This window comes from Scylla paramamosain, chromosome 15 (assembly GCF_035594125.1).
Source record: "Scylla paramamosain isolate STU-SP2022 chromosome 15, ASM3559412v1, whole genome shotgun sequence".
Taxonomy (NCBI): domain Eukaryota; kingdom Metazoa; phylum Arthropoda; class Malacostraca; order Decapoda; family Portunidae; genus Scylla; species Scylla paramamosain.
Genome location: NC_087165.1, coordinates 10,612,933 through 10,633,511, shown reverse-complemented (window position 1 = coordinate 10,633,511; position 20,579 = coordinate 10,612,933). Strand labels below are relative to the sequence as shown.

At 44.7% G+C, this 20,579-nt stretch overlaps 1 protein-coding gene across 3 annotated transcripts in view; it reads left to right on the top strand.

The window, feature by feature from the left end:
• Positions 1-20,529, top strand: part of LOC135107422 (ATP-binding cassette sub-family C member 9-like) — a 38,455-nt gene extending 17,926 nt beyond the window's left edge. For 2 of the 3 annotated variants that reach the window (XM_064017266.1, XM_064017267.1), the window contains 26 exons: positions 537-798; positions 1,880-2,085; positions 2,551-2,688; positions 3,361-3,523; positions 4,456-4,634; positions 4,768-5,064; positions 5,449-5,615; positions 6,066-6,193; positions 6,551-6,656; positions 7,224-7,379; positions 8,026-8,131; positions 8,469-8,606; positions 9,483-9,728; positions 9,835-10,049; positions 10,615-10,785; positions 11,210-11,478; positions 12,136-12,257; positions 13,120-13,341; positions 14,519-14,676; positions 15,867-16,062; positions 16,322-16,643; positions 17,188-17,384; positions 17,915-18,102; positions 18,667-18,770; positions 19,063-19,259; positions 19,380-20,529. In XM_064017266.1, the coding sequence (XP_063873336.1) occupies positions 537-798; positions 1,880-2,085; positions 2,551-2,688; positions 3,361-3,523; positions 4,456-4,634; positions 4,768-5,064; positions 5,449-5,615; positions 6,066-6,193; positions 6,551-6,656; positions 7,224-7,379; positions 8,026-8,131; positions 8,469-8,606; positions 9,483-9,728; positions 9,835-10,049; positions 10,615-10,785; positions 11,210-11,478; positions 12,136-12,257; positions 13,120-13,341; positions 14,519-14,676; positions 15,867-16,062; positions 16,322-16,643; positions 17,188-17,384; positions 17,915-18,102; positions 18,667-18,770; positions 19,063-19,259; positions 19,380-19,592 (4,866 nt within the window). In that variant the 3' untranslated portion in view covers positions 19,593-20,529. The remainder of the gene's footprint in view (positions 1-536; positions 799-1,879; positions 2,086-2,550; positions 2,689-3,360; positions 3,524-4,455; positions 4,635-4,767; positions 5,065-5,448; positions 5,616-6,065; positions 6,194-6,550; positions 6,657-7,223; positions 7,380-8,025; positions 8,132-8,468; positions 8,607-9,482; positions 9,729-9,834; positions 10,050-10,614; positions 10,786-11,209; positions 11,479-12,135; positions 12,258-13,119; positions 13,342-14,518; positions 14,677-15,866; positions 16,063-16,321; positions 16,644-17,187; positions 17,385-17,914; positions 18,103-18,666; positions 18,771-19,062; positions 19,260-19,379) is intronic. The other variant, XM_064017268.1, reaches the window with a different exon arrangement.
• Positions 20,530-20,579: the final 50 nt, after the last annotated feature.

The window sequence follows — 20,579 nt, the reverse complement described above, 5'->3', positions numbered from 1 at the left end:
CTGGTCACAAAATAACGGATTCGAGCTTAGATTTGAAAAAAAAAAAAAAAGAATTGGAAGAAATTGGTTCTCAGGTAAAGTGGTAGATGAATGAAGTAGAAATCAGTTATTAGGTTGTTAATGCTGTGTCATTAGGGAGATTGTAAAAGAGCATTAGACAAATTTATGGATGAGGGTGATTGGTGGCTAAAGAGTGGTATGTTTTACAAGGATGTTTTATACAGGAATCTGCCACGATTAGCTATTTTTACTTTATATCTTACGTCATTCTATAATTGTTTTTATATTAGTTTTACATGAATATCTGCTGTATAGCCTACGTACAATGAAAAGTTGAATATTGAACCAAAGAAAACTTAATCGTCACGGTGATAAGTCCCTGTGGTCAGTGAAATATCTACCTATCTGTCTATCTATCTATCTATCTTTCTATTTATCTATCTGTCCTATCTATCGATCTAGTTATCTGTTTATCTATCTATCTACGTAGGTCTGATGGCTTCTTGCATCTTCCCTTGTGTTATCTTCCTCTGTAGCTGTACTACGTGGGATGGAAGGAAGCGGCGAGAAACGGGTGGATAGTAGCTGGCGTGGCCCTGGTGGCTGCCCTCGCCCAGTCCACCTTCAGCCAGACCTCCACGCACCTGGTGGCCATGGAGGGCATTCACGCCAAGGCCGCCCTGCAGGTCATGATTTACAACAAGACTCTGCGGCTGCCCTCCGCCACCACGCCGCCATCAGCGCCAGACGGAGGGGCTGACGCATCCAGTACGCGGAACGGAACCATGACAGGGAAAGGTAAGATCGTCAGGTGTGTTCATTAACTAGTACCTGGACGATTTTTTTTTATTTCATTTATCTTTTTTTTTTATATCGCCTTATCTTCAACATTAACAATCATAAGCAGGCTGTTTTATTTTTTTATTTTTTTTCATACATTTGTCAAAAAGCCGTGAAGTCGTACAAAATATTTCCGACAAAAGAGAAGCAACATCCACATATCACACCCTCAGTGCTTCCCGATCCTTACGGAACTCTTACTGCAATACAAAACAGTTCATTAGTACGTATATTAGTCCCTACTCGATTTATAGAAAACGAAACTCACTGGTCCTCTTGACATCACTGCTTGACACAACAAACTCTGAACCAAGAAGTTGCTCTAAATATGTGCGTACTGGTTCCGTATAACCGAGATATTTGAAGATGCTTAAGGAAAGATAGTTTGTGTAAGTGTGAGATTATCTTGCGTTGTACGTGACGAAACCATCGGAAGACTAAGAATTATCTCTTCTGTTTGGGAAATCCCTCTTTACATCAGTACAGACCGTTAGGCAATAATTTTTTTCCTACACGTTGCATACCAGTGTTGCAGTGGCCAGCAGCGTGGTAACGGGGGACAGGAAGGTACACTCGCTCCTACATGTAATTGCGTCATATTGTTAAGGAGTCAGCTCATGTGTCATATTATGTGTACTGGGCTTCCATGGGTCTAATACAGCAACTCCCGTACATGTAACTGTGGATCTGTGGTCTGTTATGCAGAGTGGCAATGGCTATGGGAAGTTTTTTAATGCTGCCGTGTCTTTAAACAAACTTGTACAAAATTCAGTGATTAACAAAAAACGATAAAAATAGAAGCTCGTTGTTATGTAGATACTCAGCCTTCATACTGAGAGGCAAGCCATTGCTGAGGGAACCAACACAAGCTGCTGATGGAGGCAGACAATGCTCCCCTATACACACACACACACACATACACACACACACACACACACACACACACACACACACACACCACAATCAAGTCATTACCCATACATTGACAGGCCTTTGCTCTCACCACTCCTTCTGCAGCTAACCCATAACCTTCACACAGGCAAGGACGGTGGAGGGACGTCGGCGGCAGGAGGAGCAGGAGCAACAGGAGGAGGAGGCGTGGGTGCAGCAGGGCGTGGAGGAGGCGGCGAGGCTGGGGAAGGAGGACAGGACGCTGGCACCATCATTAACCTGACCTCAGAAGACTCAGACAATATCCTGACCTTCTTTATGCACTGTCACTACATCTGGGCCATTCCTCTGAAGGTGAGACACACACACACACACACACACACACACACACACACACACACACACACACACACACACATTACTACATTAATTTGGTGTAGAGTCGCAGCAAAGGAACCATTCTGAGTTTATTCTTCGTAATATTTCAGTATATATAACACTCCATTCTTCAGACAACACTATAAACGAATAGAAAAAAAAAACATAAAAAAAAATAAAGAGACTATTTTTGGTGAAGGGAGGAAGTGACTCAGCCTCCTACAGTACGTTCAAACCATTTATTGGCTCGTGAAGAATAAATCCTCAGCCTTCACACCTTCCTGTTCAACTTCAGATTCCGTGTAGACAACGCCTTATACACTAACCTGAATCTACATCAAAGTTTCAAAAGCACTAGGTTATGATATTTCTGCCTCTATTCCCCCACTCGTTCTCCAGTGCTACTTCTACCACTCCTCTTCCTCCTCCTTCTCGCCCCAGGTCTTGGTGATCATGGCACTGCTGTGGGTGCAGCTGGGGACCTCCGCTGTGGTGGCCGCCGTCGCCGCCATCCTGCTGCTCACGCCACTGCAGTTCCTCCTTTGTCGGCGGATAGCGGAGACCAACAAGTCCTTCCTGGTGAGAGAGAGAGAGAGAGAGAGAGAGAGAGAGAGAGAGAGAGAGAGAGAGAGAGAGAGAGAGAGAGAGAGGCTAGCAGGAGACTATTATGTGATATGTCTTGTTATATTTCACAATCTGTATAATCCCAGTGAAACGAGTGAATAATCTTTGCATTTTCTTTTCGTCTCTCTCTCTCTCTCTCTCTCTCTCTCTCTCTCTCTCTCTCTCTCTCTCTCTCTCTCTCTCTCTCTCTCTCTCTCTCTCTCTCTCTCTCTCTCATTCATTTCCTTCCTCATACCTTTTATCCTCTTTATAATCTGGTCCCTTTTCATCACATCCTTCCCTTTATACGCATTTCCCTCCCTCGTGGCCTCATCCCTTACACCTCTCCTCCTCTGCTCCCTTCCTTTCCTTCCCTCGTCCCTTACAGCTCTCCTCTCCTTCCCTCCTGCTTATACCTCTCCTCCTTTCCTTTCCTCGTGCCTCACATCTCCCTTCCTCTTCTTCCCTCCTGCCTTACTTCTCCTTTCCTTTCCTTCACTCGTCCCTCACACCTCTCCACATCTCCTTTCCTCGTCCCTCATATCTTCTCTTCTATCTTCCCTTACAAATCCCCTCTGCTCCTTCGCCCCTTGAACCTCTTTCTCTCTCTTTCCCTCGCCCCTTATACCTCTCCTCTTCCTCCACCAGACTGTGAGTGACGAGAGGCTGCGGCGAACGTGTGAGGTGCTGGCGGCGGCGCGGCTGGTGAAGGTGCATGGGTGGGAGGATGTGTTTCTGCGCAAGATCACCGCCGTCAGGAAGAAGGAACTCGCCCTGCTGCACCGTGACTCTCTCTTACGGGCCTTCATGAGTAAGTGGACCTCTCCCCCTCTCTCTCTCTCTCCCTTCCCCTCACCTCTCTCTCTCATCAGGCTCTTCCTGTTTCGCTTTTCTTCATTTCCTCCCCCCTCTTCGGTGTTATTTTTTTTCTCTCCACCCACTTTCTCGTTTCCTCTTTTCCTACTTTCTCTTCTCGACATCCCCTTTATGTAACGTCCGCGTTCTTACCTGGTTCGTCTTCACGGTTCTCGGACTTCCCAGCCTCACGTTACGCAGGAGGGAAGTGAAGGGAGCGGCGCTTTGCTGACCCACCACACAGCTATGTTAGATGTCGCGATGTAGCGTATTATGAGCGGAATGGCCGTATCATGAGTAGTATAGTACTGCAGTTGAAAATATGGGTCGTTGATAAGATCTGCGTCACCGTTTCATCTACAAAAATATTAGGAAATTAGTTTGGTTTTTCATTTTTTTTTATAGTGTGTGTGTGTGTGTGTGTGTGTGTGTGTGTGTGACTACAATGTTTTTTTTTAGTACTTTTTGTGATATTATCTCCTCTACTCGCAACATATACTGACATAGCATACATTATTCACTCCTCTGTTGCCTTCTCCATCATTCTCCTCCGTGGCACAAAAAGACATCGACTTCTTTCAGTTAAATTTCTTACTACAACAATTTTTTTTTTTTAACACTTCCCACTGCTTAACCTCCCTTACGCACAAGATACATAACTTACTCCTCTTTATGACGTTCTCTCTCTTCCGTACCATTAAAATGTCACGCTCTTTCAAATTATTTCTTACTACAATTAATTTTTTTAGTACTTCCTGTCGCGTAACGGCCTCCACTTACAACAAACATCATTAACTTCATTCATTTCTCCGTCTTTCTCTCCTGTACCATAAAAAAAACGTCACAGCCTTTCCATTGAATCTCGCAAGTACCGCCTTCCCTCCACAGCCTTCCTGACGCAGGCGGCGGGGGTGCTGGTGTCGCTCGTGACCTTCGGGCTGTACACGCTGGTGGAGGGCAGGCCGCTGGAGGCTGGCCGCGTCTTCTCCGGCCTGGCGCTCTTCAACCAGCTGACGGTGCCTCTGTTCATCTTGCCAATCATTCTCTCCCACACTATTAGGGCCAAGGTGAGAGAGAGAGAGAGAGAGAGAGAGAGAGAGAGAGAGAGAGAGAGAGAGAGAGAGAGAGAGAGAGAGAGAGAGATAATACGCACATCCCTTAAACTTCAGCATCTTTGCGTCAACCACTTTCAAATTTCAGAACAGCGTACGTCGACTAGAGTTCTTCTTTCAAACCCCCGACGTGGAGGGTCCCCGCACCCCCCTCACCCCCATTACCCTGAGGACGAGACGTGGGGGAGGTGCGGGGTGCCATGCGGAGTGCAGGGAGGGAGGAGGGGGAGCAGCAGGAGAGAAAGGACCAAAGACTAATGGTAGAGGAACAGGAGGAGCAGGAGCAGGAGCAGGAGGAGGAGAAGGAGGAGGAGGAGGAAAAGGAGGAAATGAGACGCCAGATTCCAAGACATCCAGACTGTCACGAGTCACAGAGGAAAGTCGGGTAAGTTTAATAGTAGTAGTAGTAGTAGTAGTAGTAGTAGTAGTAGTAGTAGTAGTGCTATACGTTATCACTTGTCTTTATTAAAACAATAGAGATTTTGTACCATTTTGCGCCTTTCTTATAAGTCATGGAGGAAGGTTTAGTAGTAGTAGTAGTAGTAGTAGTAGTAGTAGTAGTAGTAGTAGTAGAAGTAGTAGTAGCAGTAGCAGTAGCAGTAGTAGCAGTGTCTTATTTTGTCGCTTCTCTTCAAACAGTATAAATTTACACTACTTTACACCTTTTTACAAGCTACATTTTTTTTTCTCAGTATCCCTAAATATGAACAATGAAAGAAAACGTATGATCCACTGGAGACTAAAAACTTCATTTTCCCTTCCACCGCAGCCCACCTCCGCCTGCTCCCTCCTTTCCTCCACTGCGTCGCGGGAGGAGGAGGATGACGACGACGATGAGGATGACGAGGAGAGCAACGAAGAGAAGGACAAGAGTGAGGTTTTCAGCACGTCAGCTCAGGGCAGTGGGGAGGCAGAGACGGAGTGCTGGAAAAAAAAGGTGAGGAAAGATGCATGGGAGGAAGATACGAGATAAAAAGGTATTCTGAAACGTTTTTGCTCTCTCGCCACGACTTTTTCAAAGGTCTCAAAGATAATTAGGTGGGTTTTCAAGAGTGTTTCTCCTGTTAGTAATGCAGAAATCTTGTTAATCTGTCATCAGAACTGTAAAAACGCCCTTAAAATTCGTGTAACTTCAACTAGAGGATTTTGAGAGTAGTGGAGGTGAAGCGCGGAAGTGTTTCAGTGTATGGTACGGAGGGAAGCAAGAAGCGAAGGTGGAGGAGAGTAGAAGATGAAACAAAATAAGTAAGAGAAATATACACATAGAAAAAAATAAAAATCAGAAGAAACGAAAGCCTGGTATGTATGAAAAATCCACGTATACTTAATGGTTATATATGTAAACTTAATGAAGAGTTAATCATGACGGCTATTACCTTTGTTATCAGGTGAGGGGCTGGTAACGGCTGACGAGAGGCGACAAGCGGCAGTGAGCATCCAGTGTGGCAGCTTTGCGTGGCCTCCTCTCGGTCGCTACCCAGCTCTCGAGGACATCAGTGCTCAGGTGCCCACAGGTGAGATTTTCCTCGGTTACAGTTGCCTGCTGTTTCTGAAGTCTCTTTGAAGCGCAGAGGAGAAATGGTTTATAAAAGATCCTCTTAATGATTTGCGCTTTCGTTGTCTTTCCTCCTTCCCCCTTCCCCTTTTCCTCCTCCTCCTCCTTCTCTTCTCCACCTCCTCCTCCTCCTCCTCCTTCTCCTCCTCCTCCTCCTCCTCCTCCTCCTCCTCCTCCTTCGTTTGATATTCTTTAAAATTCTCTGCGCCATTGTTTTCGTCTTCATTGTCGGTGCTTTATTAATCTCACGCTTTCTCCTACTCCTCTTGTTTCTCATCCTTCTAGTTCCTCATGTAAAGAATGCTCTCTCCCTCAGGAGGACTCACTGTGGTGCTGGGTGCTGTGGGAGCCGGAAAGACATCCTTCCTGCTGGCGCTGCTGGGAGAACTCTGCACCGTGAGAGGACAGCTGCGGTGGTACGGGTGAGTGTGGGTGTGTGAGTGGCTGGGTTAGGCGGAGGCAGAGTGTGCTGTGCTGTGTTGCAGAGGGAAGGTGTTAGGTAAGGTGTGGTATGGTGTGTTTGTTATTGTGTAATGAAATTCGTGTCCCCTTTCTCGTTTTCTTTTGAACTTCTTATACCTTTAATCGTTGATAATTTTTCCTTAATCATTTGCAACGTTTTTACATATTTTTTTTTTTTATACTAAAGTCTCTGAAATAGTTCCGTAGCATAGAAAATGCAAAATTGACCACCTATTTTCTGACTGTGTGTGTGTGTGTGTGTATGTGTGTGTGTATGTGTTAGCTCTACGTTTTCTCACTTCCACGAAACTGTAAATTCTCTCTCTCTCTCTCTCTCTCTCTCTCATCCATTCACTCATTCTATCTATTTATCCATGATTAAATCAATCAACCTATCTCTTTATCTACCCACCTACCTACCTACCTATCTATCTATCAGTCTATCTATCTATCTATCTATCTGTCTATCTATCTATCTTTCTATCTATCTACATCATTCACCCCGACTAAAAATTTTCCCCCACCAGAGAGATGTCCGTGGCGTACGCACCTCAGCAGCCGTGGCTCCAGAACGCTTCCTTGCGAGACAACATTCTCTTCGGCCGCCGCTACCTGGCTCGGCGCTACAACAGAGTCCTCACCGCCTGCGCCCTCCACCCTGACGTCAAGATCTTGCCGCAGGGGTGAGTAGAAGGAGAGAGACGAGTGTTAATGAAAGTATAGCAGTTGACAGGTGAGAGGACAGGACTGAAAGGGTGCCCAAGGGAATGATGTGGTGTGACGTTGTAAGGATGAGCTGTGAAGTGTTGAGGTGCAAGAGGCATAGTGAGTAGTGAAGGCTGGTATTGGTGATGGTGGTAGTGTGTGATGGTGAAAAGGAGAAGGAAGAGGACAACTAATGATGATGATGATGGTGGTGTGTGCAGTTACATCAGTTATGCTGACAAAACAAAGCAAAAAAATAGCGTTCTTCATGATTGTCTCAGAAAAAAGTCTATAATTCAAAACGAGCTGGCCACTTTAGTTCCGGAGGTTGTCTTGATGCTCCTCTCTTGAAACAGTTCAACACAAACATGCAGAGAATTCCAGAGTTCACCAGTATACCCTTACTCCTACTTCAACTTGAGTTCTCCAATCTTCTCACTCGTTCTCACATACTGTAAATTGAAAAACGCTAATAGCCTTGACAGAAACAGGCAGAGAATTCCAAATTACACCAGTAAACCCGTACTCCTTTAACTTGAGTTCCCGTTCCGTCTTTCCACTCGTTCTTACATAAGTTTGAAATGCTAACAATCTTTGACGTGGTGATGGCGGTTTCACCAACAGGGACCTGACGGAAATAGGCGAGCGGGGCATCAGCTTGTCAGGCGGCCAGCGTCAACGTGTGGCCCTGGCTCGAGCTCTCTACAGCGACGCGCGCACGGTCATCCTGGTGAGTTGTTGCATCTACTTGTAATTTATGAGTTCTTGTGTCCTTCGTTCACTATATATTCATGTATGTTTGTAATCATTTCCTTTGTCTTCCTCATATTCTTGTTGCTGCCTCTTTTCTTGCACTCTCTCTCATTTATATCCATCCATTCCTTCCCATCTGCGATTTCCTTTGTTTTGCTTCTATTTTTCCCTTCTCTGTTTTCCCGTCTTTTTTTCTTCCATCTGTCACTTTTCCCACTGCCTCTCCCTCGTCCTCACACCTCTCTTATTTGTCCTGTTTCATTCCACTTTTCCCCCCTCCCTCTCTCAAACACCCATGCCCTTTCTTTGGCCAGGACTCTCCCTTCTCCGCGCTGGACTCCGGCGTGGCTGGCCGTGTGTGGGAGGAAGGGGTGCTGGGGCTGCTGCTCCGCCGACGTCGCACTGTTATCCTCGCCACACACCTTACACACTTCTCCCGCCGCGCCCAGAAGGTCAAGCCTCCCGAGCAGTCCTTCTCGTCTTACCATGCATGCACGTTCAGTGTACATAAACGTACGCACATTTTCTAACTAACAGGCACTCACGCATGGATGCATCGCTCTCGCCAGGGTCTTGTTCTCGCTTCTTAATGCACGCAAGCACGGTGTGTTTTCGTTCCTCCGTGCACTTGTCTACGTACAAGCACAAGGCTCTTTGAGACTTCCTTATTGTTTTTTCTTTTTTTTATTTTTTATTTTTACTGTTATGCCTTTTATGAACTGCTTTTTTATGCATTTGCCATCAACTACATTTGTTTTATTTTCAAAGTGAACATGTGCTCTCATTTGTCTTTTTCTTTTTTATCGGTGTTATCCTCATATTTGCCTCTTTGTGATAGAGATTCATTACTTTCTTATTGCAACTATTTTTCTTCTCTCTTTTGTTTTCTATAACAATACAATGAAGGCATCAGTCATACTTGTACATTTCCCTAATCTTAGGTTAATCTTGTGCACACTCTGGCGCAGTCTCATGGCGCACACTTGCAAAGAATGCCCCTTTACTTAATCCATGACAAGCTAAGAGACGCGTGCTTGACTCACTACTCTACCCTTCCACTCTACGCAGGCTTAACGAGAAACACGCTACTTGTATTATCCGGAACACCATTACAAGAAGACTTAGCTTAGTTAAACATAAACACCGACAACACCACCACATCAATCTTACATTTGCAAAACATGAACACTAACACAACTTACCAAAACGTTCAGGCCTTTAACTTTAACTTAACGCTCTCCACCCCATCCATTCCTTCTATCCTAAAATAGAAGTAGCAATGCCAACACAAATACACACCACTTCACCACCTCTCTCTCCCTCTGCAGATCATTTACTTGGAAGGAGGGCGAATCTCAGTCCAGGGAAGTCCTTTAGAGGTGTCTCGGATGGCGCCGGAGCTGTGGCAGAGGTGGGGCGGCGGGAGCGACAAGCAAGGGAAGCAGGGCACGCCGGAGGGAGCAGGGGGCGAGGGGCGCACGGCCAGGGAGAGGTGGGCTTTGGTGAGGCTCGTGTCCCGCCTGGCGCTGCGGAATAACTCCAGAAAGGGATCACGACGGGGCAGTGCTGACGAGGTGAGTAGCCGGACCGGAGAGAGAGAGAGAGAGAGAGAGAGAGAGAGAGCGAGCGAGCCACTCACTCATCTAATGTACCAAACTCCTCTTTGCCTTCCCTGCCCAGCACAACGCCGAGGACCACGAAGACTACCTGGGGGGCGGCCATAGCAGGGCGGCGCGGCAGTACAGCATGAACAGAGAGGTGCCCCACAGCGCCCTCCTGCCTGGAGATGAGTATGTCTACCTGCCGCCTGCCCTCACGCCGCTCCTGCCGCCTCACCCTCTCCTTCACCCCTCCTCCTCCACCACCTCCACCTCTAATAAGCTTCAGCTCTTCCGGTGAGTCTTTGAGTAGTGGATGGTGATGAATAATGATAGTGAGTAATCTTTTTTTTTTTCAGGCACAGATATATCCGCTGCATCCTTAAAATAAAATGTTTTTTTTTTTCCTCTTTTTTTTAAATTATCTCTGATTTTTTTTCTTCGCTCCCAGATGTTCAGCTTTCATAATTATGTATCCACTGTGTGTGTGTGTGTGTGTGTGTGTGTGTGCGCTCTCTCTCTCTCTCTCTCTCTCTCTCTCTCTCTCTCTCTCTCTCTCTCTCTCTCTCTCTCTCTCTCTCTCTCTCTCTCTCTCTCTCTCTCTCTCTCTCTCTCTCCTCTTCCTCCTCCTCCTCCTCCTCCTCCTCCTCCTCGTTTACCTCCTCTTTGTACTCTTTCTTTCCTTCATTTTTTTTTTTCGTTCCTGCTCTTCTCCCTACTCTTATTCATATTCTTGTTATTATTATTATCATCGTCATCATTACAACATCAACATCACCACCATCAACATCATCTTAGTCTAATCATCACCATTATCAACACACGCGTATGTCATCATTCTTCTTTTTCTTCTCCTCTCCAGCATCAAGTCAAGCGCTCCAGCATTTGGCCGCAAGTCGTCCCAGGTGGAGCGCGTGAGGCAGGTTCCTCGTCACGCCCTCAGTCTGCCTCCCCAGCCACGCCCTGCTCCGACACGGCCTCGCCCTCCAGCCCAGCCTCTCCTCAGCCGGCTTCTCTCCTCCGCGTCCCTTAGGTAAGAAGTAATTCGGGTTGAAGGGGTTTGGTTATACGTTCTCTCTCTCTCTCTCTCTCTCTCTCTCTCTCTCTCTCTCTCTCTCTCTCTCTCTCTCTCTCTCTCTCTCTCTCTCTCTCTCTCTCTCTCTCTCTCTCTCTCTCGAATTTCAACGCCCCATTCTTGTAATTTCGATTTTCTTCCTATAAGCATGGACATCCATCCTCTAAACATCGACTTCCTTTAAACTACGACAACTTTCCTCTGACCTTCCCTTTCCTTTCTCAAAACGTCGACTTCCTTCCTCTAAAATCCAACCTTTTCCCTCTAAACTTCAACTTTCTCTCACTAAACATCGGCTTCCATCCTCTAAACTCTGTTCCCAACTTACCTCACGACTTTTACCGCAGTAACTTGAATCTTCCTTCCATCGGTGCCTTCCCAGCAGGTCAATGCGGCGTACGAGCAACACTCAGAACGAAAAATGGAACTTGGGTCGCCTCTTCGCGCCTTCTACAGCCTTGGAAGAGGACCTGGAGCTGGAGGAGGAGGTACCCGTCGAGGAGGAGGTGGAAGAAGATGGGAAGTTAGTGGAGGAGGAGCAGGAGGAGAGAGGCAGAAGTGTATCCTCCGCCTGGAATTACCTAGTGTACCTGAGAGCCTGCGGGGTGAGCTTAGGACTGGCGTACCTGCTGTGTGCCCTGGCTGGTCAAGGTGAGGACTCTTCATGAAGGCTTCGCTCTTTCATCAGGGCTGTTTTTCGAAAGTGGCAGAGAGGGTTAACTGCGTTGTCATGGGTGTTCCTTCCCCCTCTGATGATGTAGGAGCCTTGTTAAACTCTCACTAGAGACATGGAAACGTCTTTTTAAATCCCAGTAAGAAACAAAATTAGTTCACGTGAAACGAGCCACAAAAATAGAAAAAAATATATTGAAGTAAACATATGCAATAGTTATAAAAGAAATTAATTCGTATCCTCTTTATTTATATCAATGAGAGGAAATTTATATGTGAACTTTTAATTAACCCCGAAAAAGCTCCCCAGCCCGTCATTTAAACCAGAAAATGCAAAATAGGATTCCGTACAAATAGAAATAGAAGAAGATTAGATTAGATTAACATTATTTTCTTTACTTTGAAGCCAAGTGAGGTCATTCTCAAATGGATCTTTTAATTAACCCTAAAAAAAAAAAAAAGAACTCCTCAATCCGTCATTTAGACCAGAAAATGCAAAGTACAGTAGAATCTCAAACAAAAAGAAGAGGATCAGATTAACGTAAGACGGAGACAACAGAGATTAAGACAACACAAAAAGAAAAGGATCAGATTAACATAAGGACGACCTGCAGCTCCTTTCCTCTCCCCCTGCAGGAGTGAGCGTGCTGCTGGACTTCTGGCTGGGACGCTGGACTGGGGAGGCGAGTCGCTGGGAAGAGACAAGACAGGCAAACGAGACCAGCGAGGAGGCGATGCAGGAATTCGTAGAGAGGACGGTAAGTGGTGCTGGTCTCTGGCGTGACGCTTACTGGTCGTGTGCTAGAGGGAGTGTGCTTCGTGCAGACTCTATTTCAAATCTGACTCAACTCAAGTCCCTCCTGGTAAGTTCAAATATCTCTTCCTATAGACGACAGGGTGTGAGACCTCGGCTAAAGCTCTGGGTTCTCTCGTCTTCACTCTTAGTACGCTGTAGTGATGGAAACTATGTAATTATGTTGACTAGAGAGATACGGAAACCTGAGAAAATTTGTGTTGCAAGTGTATTTGTTTTGAGCCGTGAAATTTTCTTTGTAGCTTACCGTGATATCCATTACTGTATTGTTAATGATGATGGTGGTGGTGGTGGCGGTGATGATGATGATGATGATAATGATGATAATGATGATAATGATGAAGATGATGATGATAATAATAATAATAATAATAATAATAAGAAGAAGAAGAAGAAGAAGAAGAAGAAGAAGAGGAAAAAGATGATGGCGATGATGATGATGATGATGATGATGGAGGAGGAGGAGGAGGAGGAATAATAATAATTATTATTATTTTTATTATTATAATAATAATAATAATAATAATAATAATAATAATAATAATAATAATAATAATAATAATAATAATAATAATAATAATAATAGCGGGGGTGGAGGTCTGAATCTTTCATCACTACTACAACATCAACAACAATAATAACAACAACAACAACAACAACAACAACAACAACAACAACAACAACTACTACTACTACTACTACTACTACTACTACTACTACTACTACTACTACTACTACTACTACTACGAACCATTATCATCCTTATCATCACCACTGGCATTATCAACCTTCCTTCCTTCCCACAGATGCGTTCCTATTATCACATCTACGCCATACTGTCCGGTATCTCCGTGGTGCTGTCCCTATCCACCAACCTCCTGGGGCAGCTGGCGGCGGGGCGAGGACGTAGGAACCTCCACCAAGGCATGCTGGGCGCCCTAGTGAAGGCTGCCCCGAGGTTTCTGGATGACACGCCCGCCGGCAGACTCCTTAACCGCGTCACCACCGACACTGCCATGATAGATAAGGTGAGTGAGTGTGTTATTTGTATGGACGGCTTCCTGTAGCTTTCCTTATTTCCTTGTGTTTTTATGTTGCTGTAATTGGGACGTGACTGCTTCAGATTAGATTTGGCAGTAATGGGAGGTAATGGTTTTGTAGTAAAGGAGTTATCATTGTGAAGTGTCCATTCCTCAAGGGTCCAGTTGTGTGCAAATATTTACTTGAACATGTATACCGAGACCTCACGTCCGCAGGCCATCCATCTTTCTTCAAGTCTGAAAGCAGTGTGTGATTTTTTTCCTTTAACTTTTTTTTTTTTTTTTATCAAATTATGCACGTTTTGTGTTCCTTTTTCAACCATGACTTCAGTTAGCACAAATTACTTCTGAGATGCAGAAAGCTCTTTGTTACTTTCGACGTGTAATTTATCGTGCAGGTAAAATAGCGAGTGATCAATCATACAAACATGCTTTCTCCTCACCACAGTAATTGTTGCCTTTGCCTCTAACTACTCTGAGTATCATTCCTTTCTAATGGCTTTTACCTGTTAGTGCACTCACTGGATGTATAATTTCAAACTTACTTTTCACGTCCTCGAAACGATTATATTTAGTGGCCCTTTGTCTTTTCACCTTCTTGTTTATCTTCCCACTCGCTACCGGAAACTCTAATTCGTATAATTGATAGGTTAAAAAACAAATAACAAAGCAAGGGTCCTCGCATCGCCGCTGTATACACACACTAATGACTCGTGGCAAAGTGGAGTATCATTCCACCACTGGCCAACTGATATCATATGCATGTGATTATAGCGTGAGGATGTGTGCTGCTTTAGTGAAATAACACCACATCTTCATAAATTGCCGTACTTTGTCACCTTTCAATAGCTGAATAAATTTCGTATGTCACTGCAATTCCGTCTCACCAGATCAGCGAGCAACAGAAAGATAGTAAATCAGTCAGCGGAGAACTAGTGAGGAGTAGGTTTCTTTTTTTATTCATTTTATGTAAATTATAAGAGAATAGAACACCAATCATATTTCCATTCCTTTCAGTATGGGAAAATCTCCTATGCAAAATGTACTTCATGATGAAAGGTCAGCCACAGTATGACTTATATTTGTTAGTAGTAGTAGTAGTAGTAGTAATAGTAGAGGTGGTGGTGGTGGCAGTAGTGATCTGACACTACAATGTGTTTTCCAGGAGTTAGCGCGGTCAGTCACCCACTTGCTGTTCTTCGTGCTGCTGGTGACCTCTGCTGTCCTCGTCAACGCCATCGTCACGCATGCCTTCCTCGCCGCCGCCCTGCCCATCTTCCTCCTCTACTACGCTGTTCAGAAGTTCTTCCGCTGCTCCTCAAGGTACACACACACACACACACACACAGGGAAAATGAAAGGCTGGTGAGATTATTTCGATCCTAACATGACATCATCTGCTTGGGAAGTTGAGTGTACGTGATAGTTTTGAAGGACACTAATTGCATGGAAAAAGTTGCGTATTTTCAAAACTGCTGCGTAAGATAAAGTAAAACAAAAAATGAAAAGATAATAATGATGATGATAAAGAAGATTCAGGTATCATAAAGACTTTCTTGAGCTGAATTTATGTTCGGTGTAGAATTGCCAGCAGCTACTGAAATACTTGGAAATAGTAATATAATAGTAGTAATAATAGTAAGTAGTAATAATAGTAAATGATAATAGTAAATAGTAATAACAGTAAGGGCGTCGGTGTTGACTCTTGAATCAGCTCACCAATACGAGCAAAATTAAGTGCCTGTTTAGGTCATAATTCTAACACGTGCCATAAACAGCTGTGTTCGCTTTGCTGACTTCTCCATCGTGTGGCGTCGTGTTGTACCAGAATGACTCCTTTTCCCAGAACCCGAGCCGCCGTTTCTTGTTTCCTGACTGAATAATTTGTTGTCATTTTCCACACGTCAGCGATAAATTGTCGGGTCTCTATTGAGATTATTAGCCTGACACCAACACAGCGTTTGGAGTGCATTGTTCTATACTCCCTCAGGTTTCCTTTTCAGTGAAGTTCATCCCGCTGTTTTTTTTTTCTTTTTTTTTTTAAGGAGTATTTTTTCATTGCATCTACTTATTTCTTTTTATGTGGTACAGGTGTTGCATCTTTTTTTTTTTTTTTTGTACGTGTGTATGTGCAGTTGTTTTATGAAATTGCAGTTCTCTTGCCAGCTGTCTTTTTTTTATTGTTGTTGTTGTTGTTGTTGTTGTTGCTTTGTTGCATTTTATTTATTTATTTATCTATTTATTTTATTTATTTTTTTATTAATTTTTATTTATTTACTTTTATTTATTTATTTATTTTGTTTATTTTATTTTTTTATTTATTTTTTTATTTATTTATTTCTTTTATTTATTTATTTTTTTTTTTTTTTTTTTTTTGTGTGTGTGTGTGTGTGGTATAGGTGTCACATCGTATTTTCATCTGTTTCATAACCCAAGTTCTCCCTTCAGTTAGGTTCAGGACAACAGAATTTGCCCTTGACCTAAACCCAGCCCTCCCTTTATCCTCTGGACAGGGAGCTGAAGCGCCTGGAGAGCCTATCCCGCTCACCGCTGCTCAGCCACCTGGGGGAGAGTGTGAGTGGTGCCTGCGTGGTGCGCGCCTACGGGCAGGAGCGAAGGTTCCAGCAGGTGTTCCTCCATCGTTTGGACACCCACCTGGCGGCCTTTATTCTTCTGCACGCTGGCAATCGCTGGCTTGGGATTTGCTTGGTGAGGAATTGACGTATGTCCGACCTAGGAGGGCGTTGATGTAGTGCTCTGAATGGTTTATCTTCAAGCGAATGTTATATATTTTTCAGGGACTCAATATGTTGTTGATTTTTTTTTTTTTTTTTTTTTTGGTGGGGGGAAGGAGGACTTGATTTAAGAAGACTAACGAGCAAGTGTATGTGTGTGTGTGTGTGTGTGTGTGTGTGTGTGTGTGTGTGTGTGTGTGTGTGTGTACAATAACCTCTGATCTCCCCTGCAGGACTACATCGGCGGGATCATTGTGTTCTGCGCCACCGCCGCCTCCTTACTGGGCTCGGCGACTGGCCTGACGCCGCGACTCACGCCTGACATGGTGGGTCTGGCCATTAACTACACTCTTTTGGTGCCCGTCTACCTCAACTGGGTGGTTCGGTTCCTGGCAGACACCGAAATGGGCCTGTGTGCCGTGGAGAGGGTGCACCACTACGCCAGTCTACCCGCCGAGGAGGACGACGACCACCACGACGAAGGCGAGGATGATGAGGACGAAGATGATGATCAAAGGAAAAGCAAAAGTCACCCTGGTTTTGCTGATGATGTTGGTGAGTATCGGAACAAAATGGAAATGAACAAAAAGAGGAGGAGGAGGAGGAGGAGAATTGATTGATTAAATTGTGAAAGGAGGAAGAGGAAAGAGAATCGGATTTAATCAACTGGATATAATCAGTCTAGCAAAACCGTATGAAACAATTACAAAAGTTAAAGTATTCATCACCAAATATAGGGAAGAAACTTGAAACATTACACAAAGGAACAGACTGACGAGAAAATCGGGGCTTAGGACTTTTATAAAGATTATTTTTCAAAGACCACAGAGATGATGAGTCAAGTTCTCGTAGCTCTTTGGCTATTTTTTCCCTATTAATGATGCAGAATCCTCGTTAAACCATCACCAGAATCATTAAAACACCCTTGGAAACCTCACAAAAAAACTTTCACTAGAGCAGTTAGCAGTAACGGAGGTGAAGCTTCGAAACGTTAAAAAAAAAAGACGTGACACAAATCCACAGTAAAGAAAACAAACAACATTCTACAAACCAGGACACATTCATTAACCATTGCGACTCCCCCTTTTCTCTGTCGCAGAGTCAGCTCAGCGCTACCGCCGCCGCCCCAGCCAGATCAGCTTCAAGTCATGGCGATCAGGTCAGGTCGCCTCTGGGTTACCTCCGGGCTGGCCACTGGAGGGACAAGTCGAGTTCCGCAACGTGACTCTGAGACATAACCCGAGCCGCCCTATCGTCTTGAGCGGCCTCAACTTCGTCATCAGGCCCGGAGAGAAGGTGTGGAGCGACATGAGGTTTTGTTAGGACTTTGGGTGGACAGGAGGAAGCAGATTTCTATTTCTCTTAGGTTCTTACCGCTGAGGAAGGCTCACTGTTGAAATGTAAGAGAAATAAAGACCTGCTTCATCTTTCATTTTCTCACCACCATAATCCACTCATTTGTCTATTTTATGTCACTTGGTGTAGTGTTGCAGTTCATAATAACTAGGGTGTTTTGGCTTATTTGTGTGTTTGGAGTTCAGAAATTAGATGTTATGAGAGGAAGCTGTGGTTGGGGGTATGGGGTGTTTGTGAATGGAGGATAGGATGCTAGGAATGAGTGTTGTTAGTTGTTTGGGTATAGGATAAGTGTGTTCCTACTACTACTACTACTACCACTACTACTACTACTACTACTACTTCTATTACTACTATATCTACTCTTCCTCCTTCTCCTTCTCTTCCTCCTCCTTTTACAACTACTACCGTTACTGATGCTGCTACAAACAATCTACGTAGCTATTAACATCACCACTCCCGCCACCAAGGTCGGGATTTGCGGACGAACCGGTAGCGGGAAGAGCACACTGGCACTCGCTCTCCTTCGGGTGGTGAGGGCAACGCGAGGCTCCGTTCTGATTGATGGCACCGACCTCCGCCATGTGCCCCTTCACATTCTGCGCGCCTCGACCTCCCTCATCCCTCAGGACTCCCAGCTCTTCTGTGGCACTGTCAGGTATGGTAAAGGACTGGTAATGAGGGAGATGGGAGATGAGTTTATTGGATTGATTAAGTTATAGTAGCATGCATATAACGAGAGAGAGAGAGAGAGAGAGAGAGAGAGAGAGAGAGAGAGAGAGAGAGAGAGAGAGAGAGAGAGATGTTCGTTGTTATTATATAGTGCTATTGTTTCTGTAACCGCAGCACAAAGTTTAAGAACGTAAGAAAATAAAGGAAGCTGCAAGAAGCCATCAGGCATACACGTAGCAGTCCTTGCATGAAGCATACCTACTGATTTACACCTGTCATCCTCATTCATAAAACTATCTACTAAAAAATAAACTTCCTTTGAAGCTCCCTAACGATTCGGCACTAAGAACCCGATTGCTGTGTCTATTCCATTCATCCACAACACGATTAGAAAAAAAATTCTTTCATCTTTTTTTTTTTTTTATCTAACTTTATCAGGCTTGAAAAGTATCGAGGATAACATTTATATTTCCAAAGTAAAAACAAAAGGAAAAACAGCAACTAACGCTTTGTGAATGAGGAAGTGTAAGTGACGCAAGGATCCCTGCAGGTTTAACTGTGATCCCCTGGGCCAGGCCACGGAGCATCAGGTGTGGCGCGCGCTGGAGGCTGTGCAGCTGAAGGACCTTGTGTCTGCCCTCCCCGCCGGCCTTGGTAAGATTCATTACTTGTAAATGATTCACTGGAGAGCTCCGTGTTTTGCAGCATTGTGTTCATCGTGAGGTACTACAGCAGGTGTCAGTAAATGTCTAAATAAGGCCTTGTATTATCAGCACCTGTTCCCTTTGCAGAAATGGTAAAATGTCTTAATTGCGGTTGGACTCTAAGTAGTAAGTTGTAATTACGCAAGTTGTAAGGACATTAAATGTAGATAAGGGGCAGGCTGGTGTTGTGGAACCAGTGCTACTGGAAACTGACTGAAGTCTTCCTGATTGGCAATTGGCAGATAGCGAGGTGGTGGAGGGAGGGGCCAACTTCAGTGTGGGCCAAAGACAGTTGTTCTGCGTGGCCCGAGCGTTGCTGCGCCGCTCCTCCCTGCTTATCCTAGACGAGGCCACTTCCGCCCTTGATCCACCCACCGAGGCGGCGCTTCACCATGCCCTCACACATGCCGCCGCACACGCCACTGTCATCACCATTGCTGTGAGTACACTTTATTAGGTACATACGAGTACATGCCTGAAAGAACGTGTTATCAGTGAGTCCTCGCATATATGAAGGAATCTCCCGGCCTTGTGTAATGCTGGCTTGTCTTGTCTACAGCACGGACGGAAGAGCCTCATGACGCTGCCCCGAGTGTTGGTGCTGGAGGACGGGCAGCTGGCGGAGGACGGTGACCCACAGGTGCTGGCACGGAAAGCAGACGGGCCCTTCGTCCGGCTGCTATCCAGCACCACTGACCCCGCCGACACTGCCAAGCCCAGCAGCAATCACCTCATGGAGAACGGGGCAAGAAGGGTCCTGTACAGGGTGTAGGTCCTGCATCCGCCTGGTGACTCCTTAAGGATCTTCCATATGCACAGTGACGAATATGTGACTTTAGATTGTTTCTCAAGTAAAGTTTTGTCACTTTACGTACAGAAGCGTAGAATGAGGCTTTTCTCTCTTATCTTTGCACAAGAAAAGTGTCTCACTTCTGTGGAACGTTCTTACATTCGTGTAACCGTTCCTATTCCACCTTGAGAACAAACAAGTATTCCAGGGAAAAGCCGTGGAAGAGTATGAAGAATGACCTGAAAGGGTAAGAATGTGGAAGTGTATTATGTGATATCAACCTTGTGATAGATACGTAAGCTTTATTTTATATATTTATGATAATTTTGTTAGAAAAGACAAACATTTTTTTAGAAATAGACACTCGTTCTACGTATTTATTTTAAAGTGTGTGTGTGTGTGTGTGTGTGTGTGTGTGTGTGTGTGTGTGTGTGTGTGTATTCCGTGTTGGAATTATTTTTGTAAGTGTTGAAGTGTGCTCCGCAAAGGTAACATTCATAACTGAAAGTCATTACTTTTTGTTACCACTGTTACTGCGGCACTGACCCGACAGGGAGGGATAAGGGCATATTAGCAGACTGTACCATCACTGACAGTGAGACAACCCACATCAGTAGACAAAGAAGGCTTATTACACATAGTTTCAGTGATCCTCTCCACGGTACATGCGATCACCGAAACCGTCTGCAATATTCGTACTTTCTAAGTTGTTCAGGTGTGGTGTTTCTTCTCCAGCATATCAGGTGATAACAGTTTTGATCTATTCTTAAGTAAGTATTATTTGTGGATGATTTTAAGATTATTGTATTCATAAAGTTTTACGTGAAGCGTCGAAAATGTGTTAGACTCGAGCTGCTGTGATCTGAGTAGTCATGGCACTAGTTCGAGTATTGTAAATAAACCACTAAGTTTCACTTAACCCAGAGTGTTTATTGCTTCACCACCTCAGCATGACGCTTCGCTACGAGA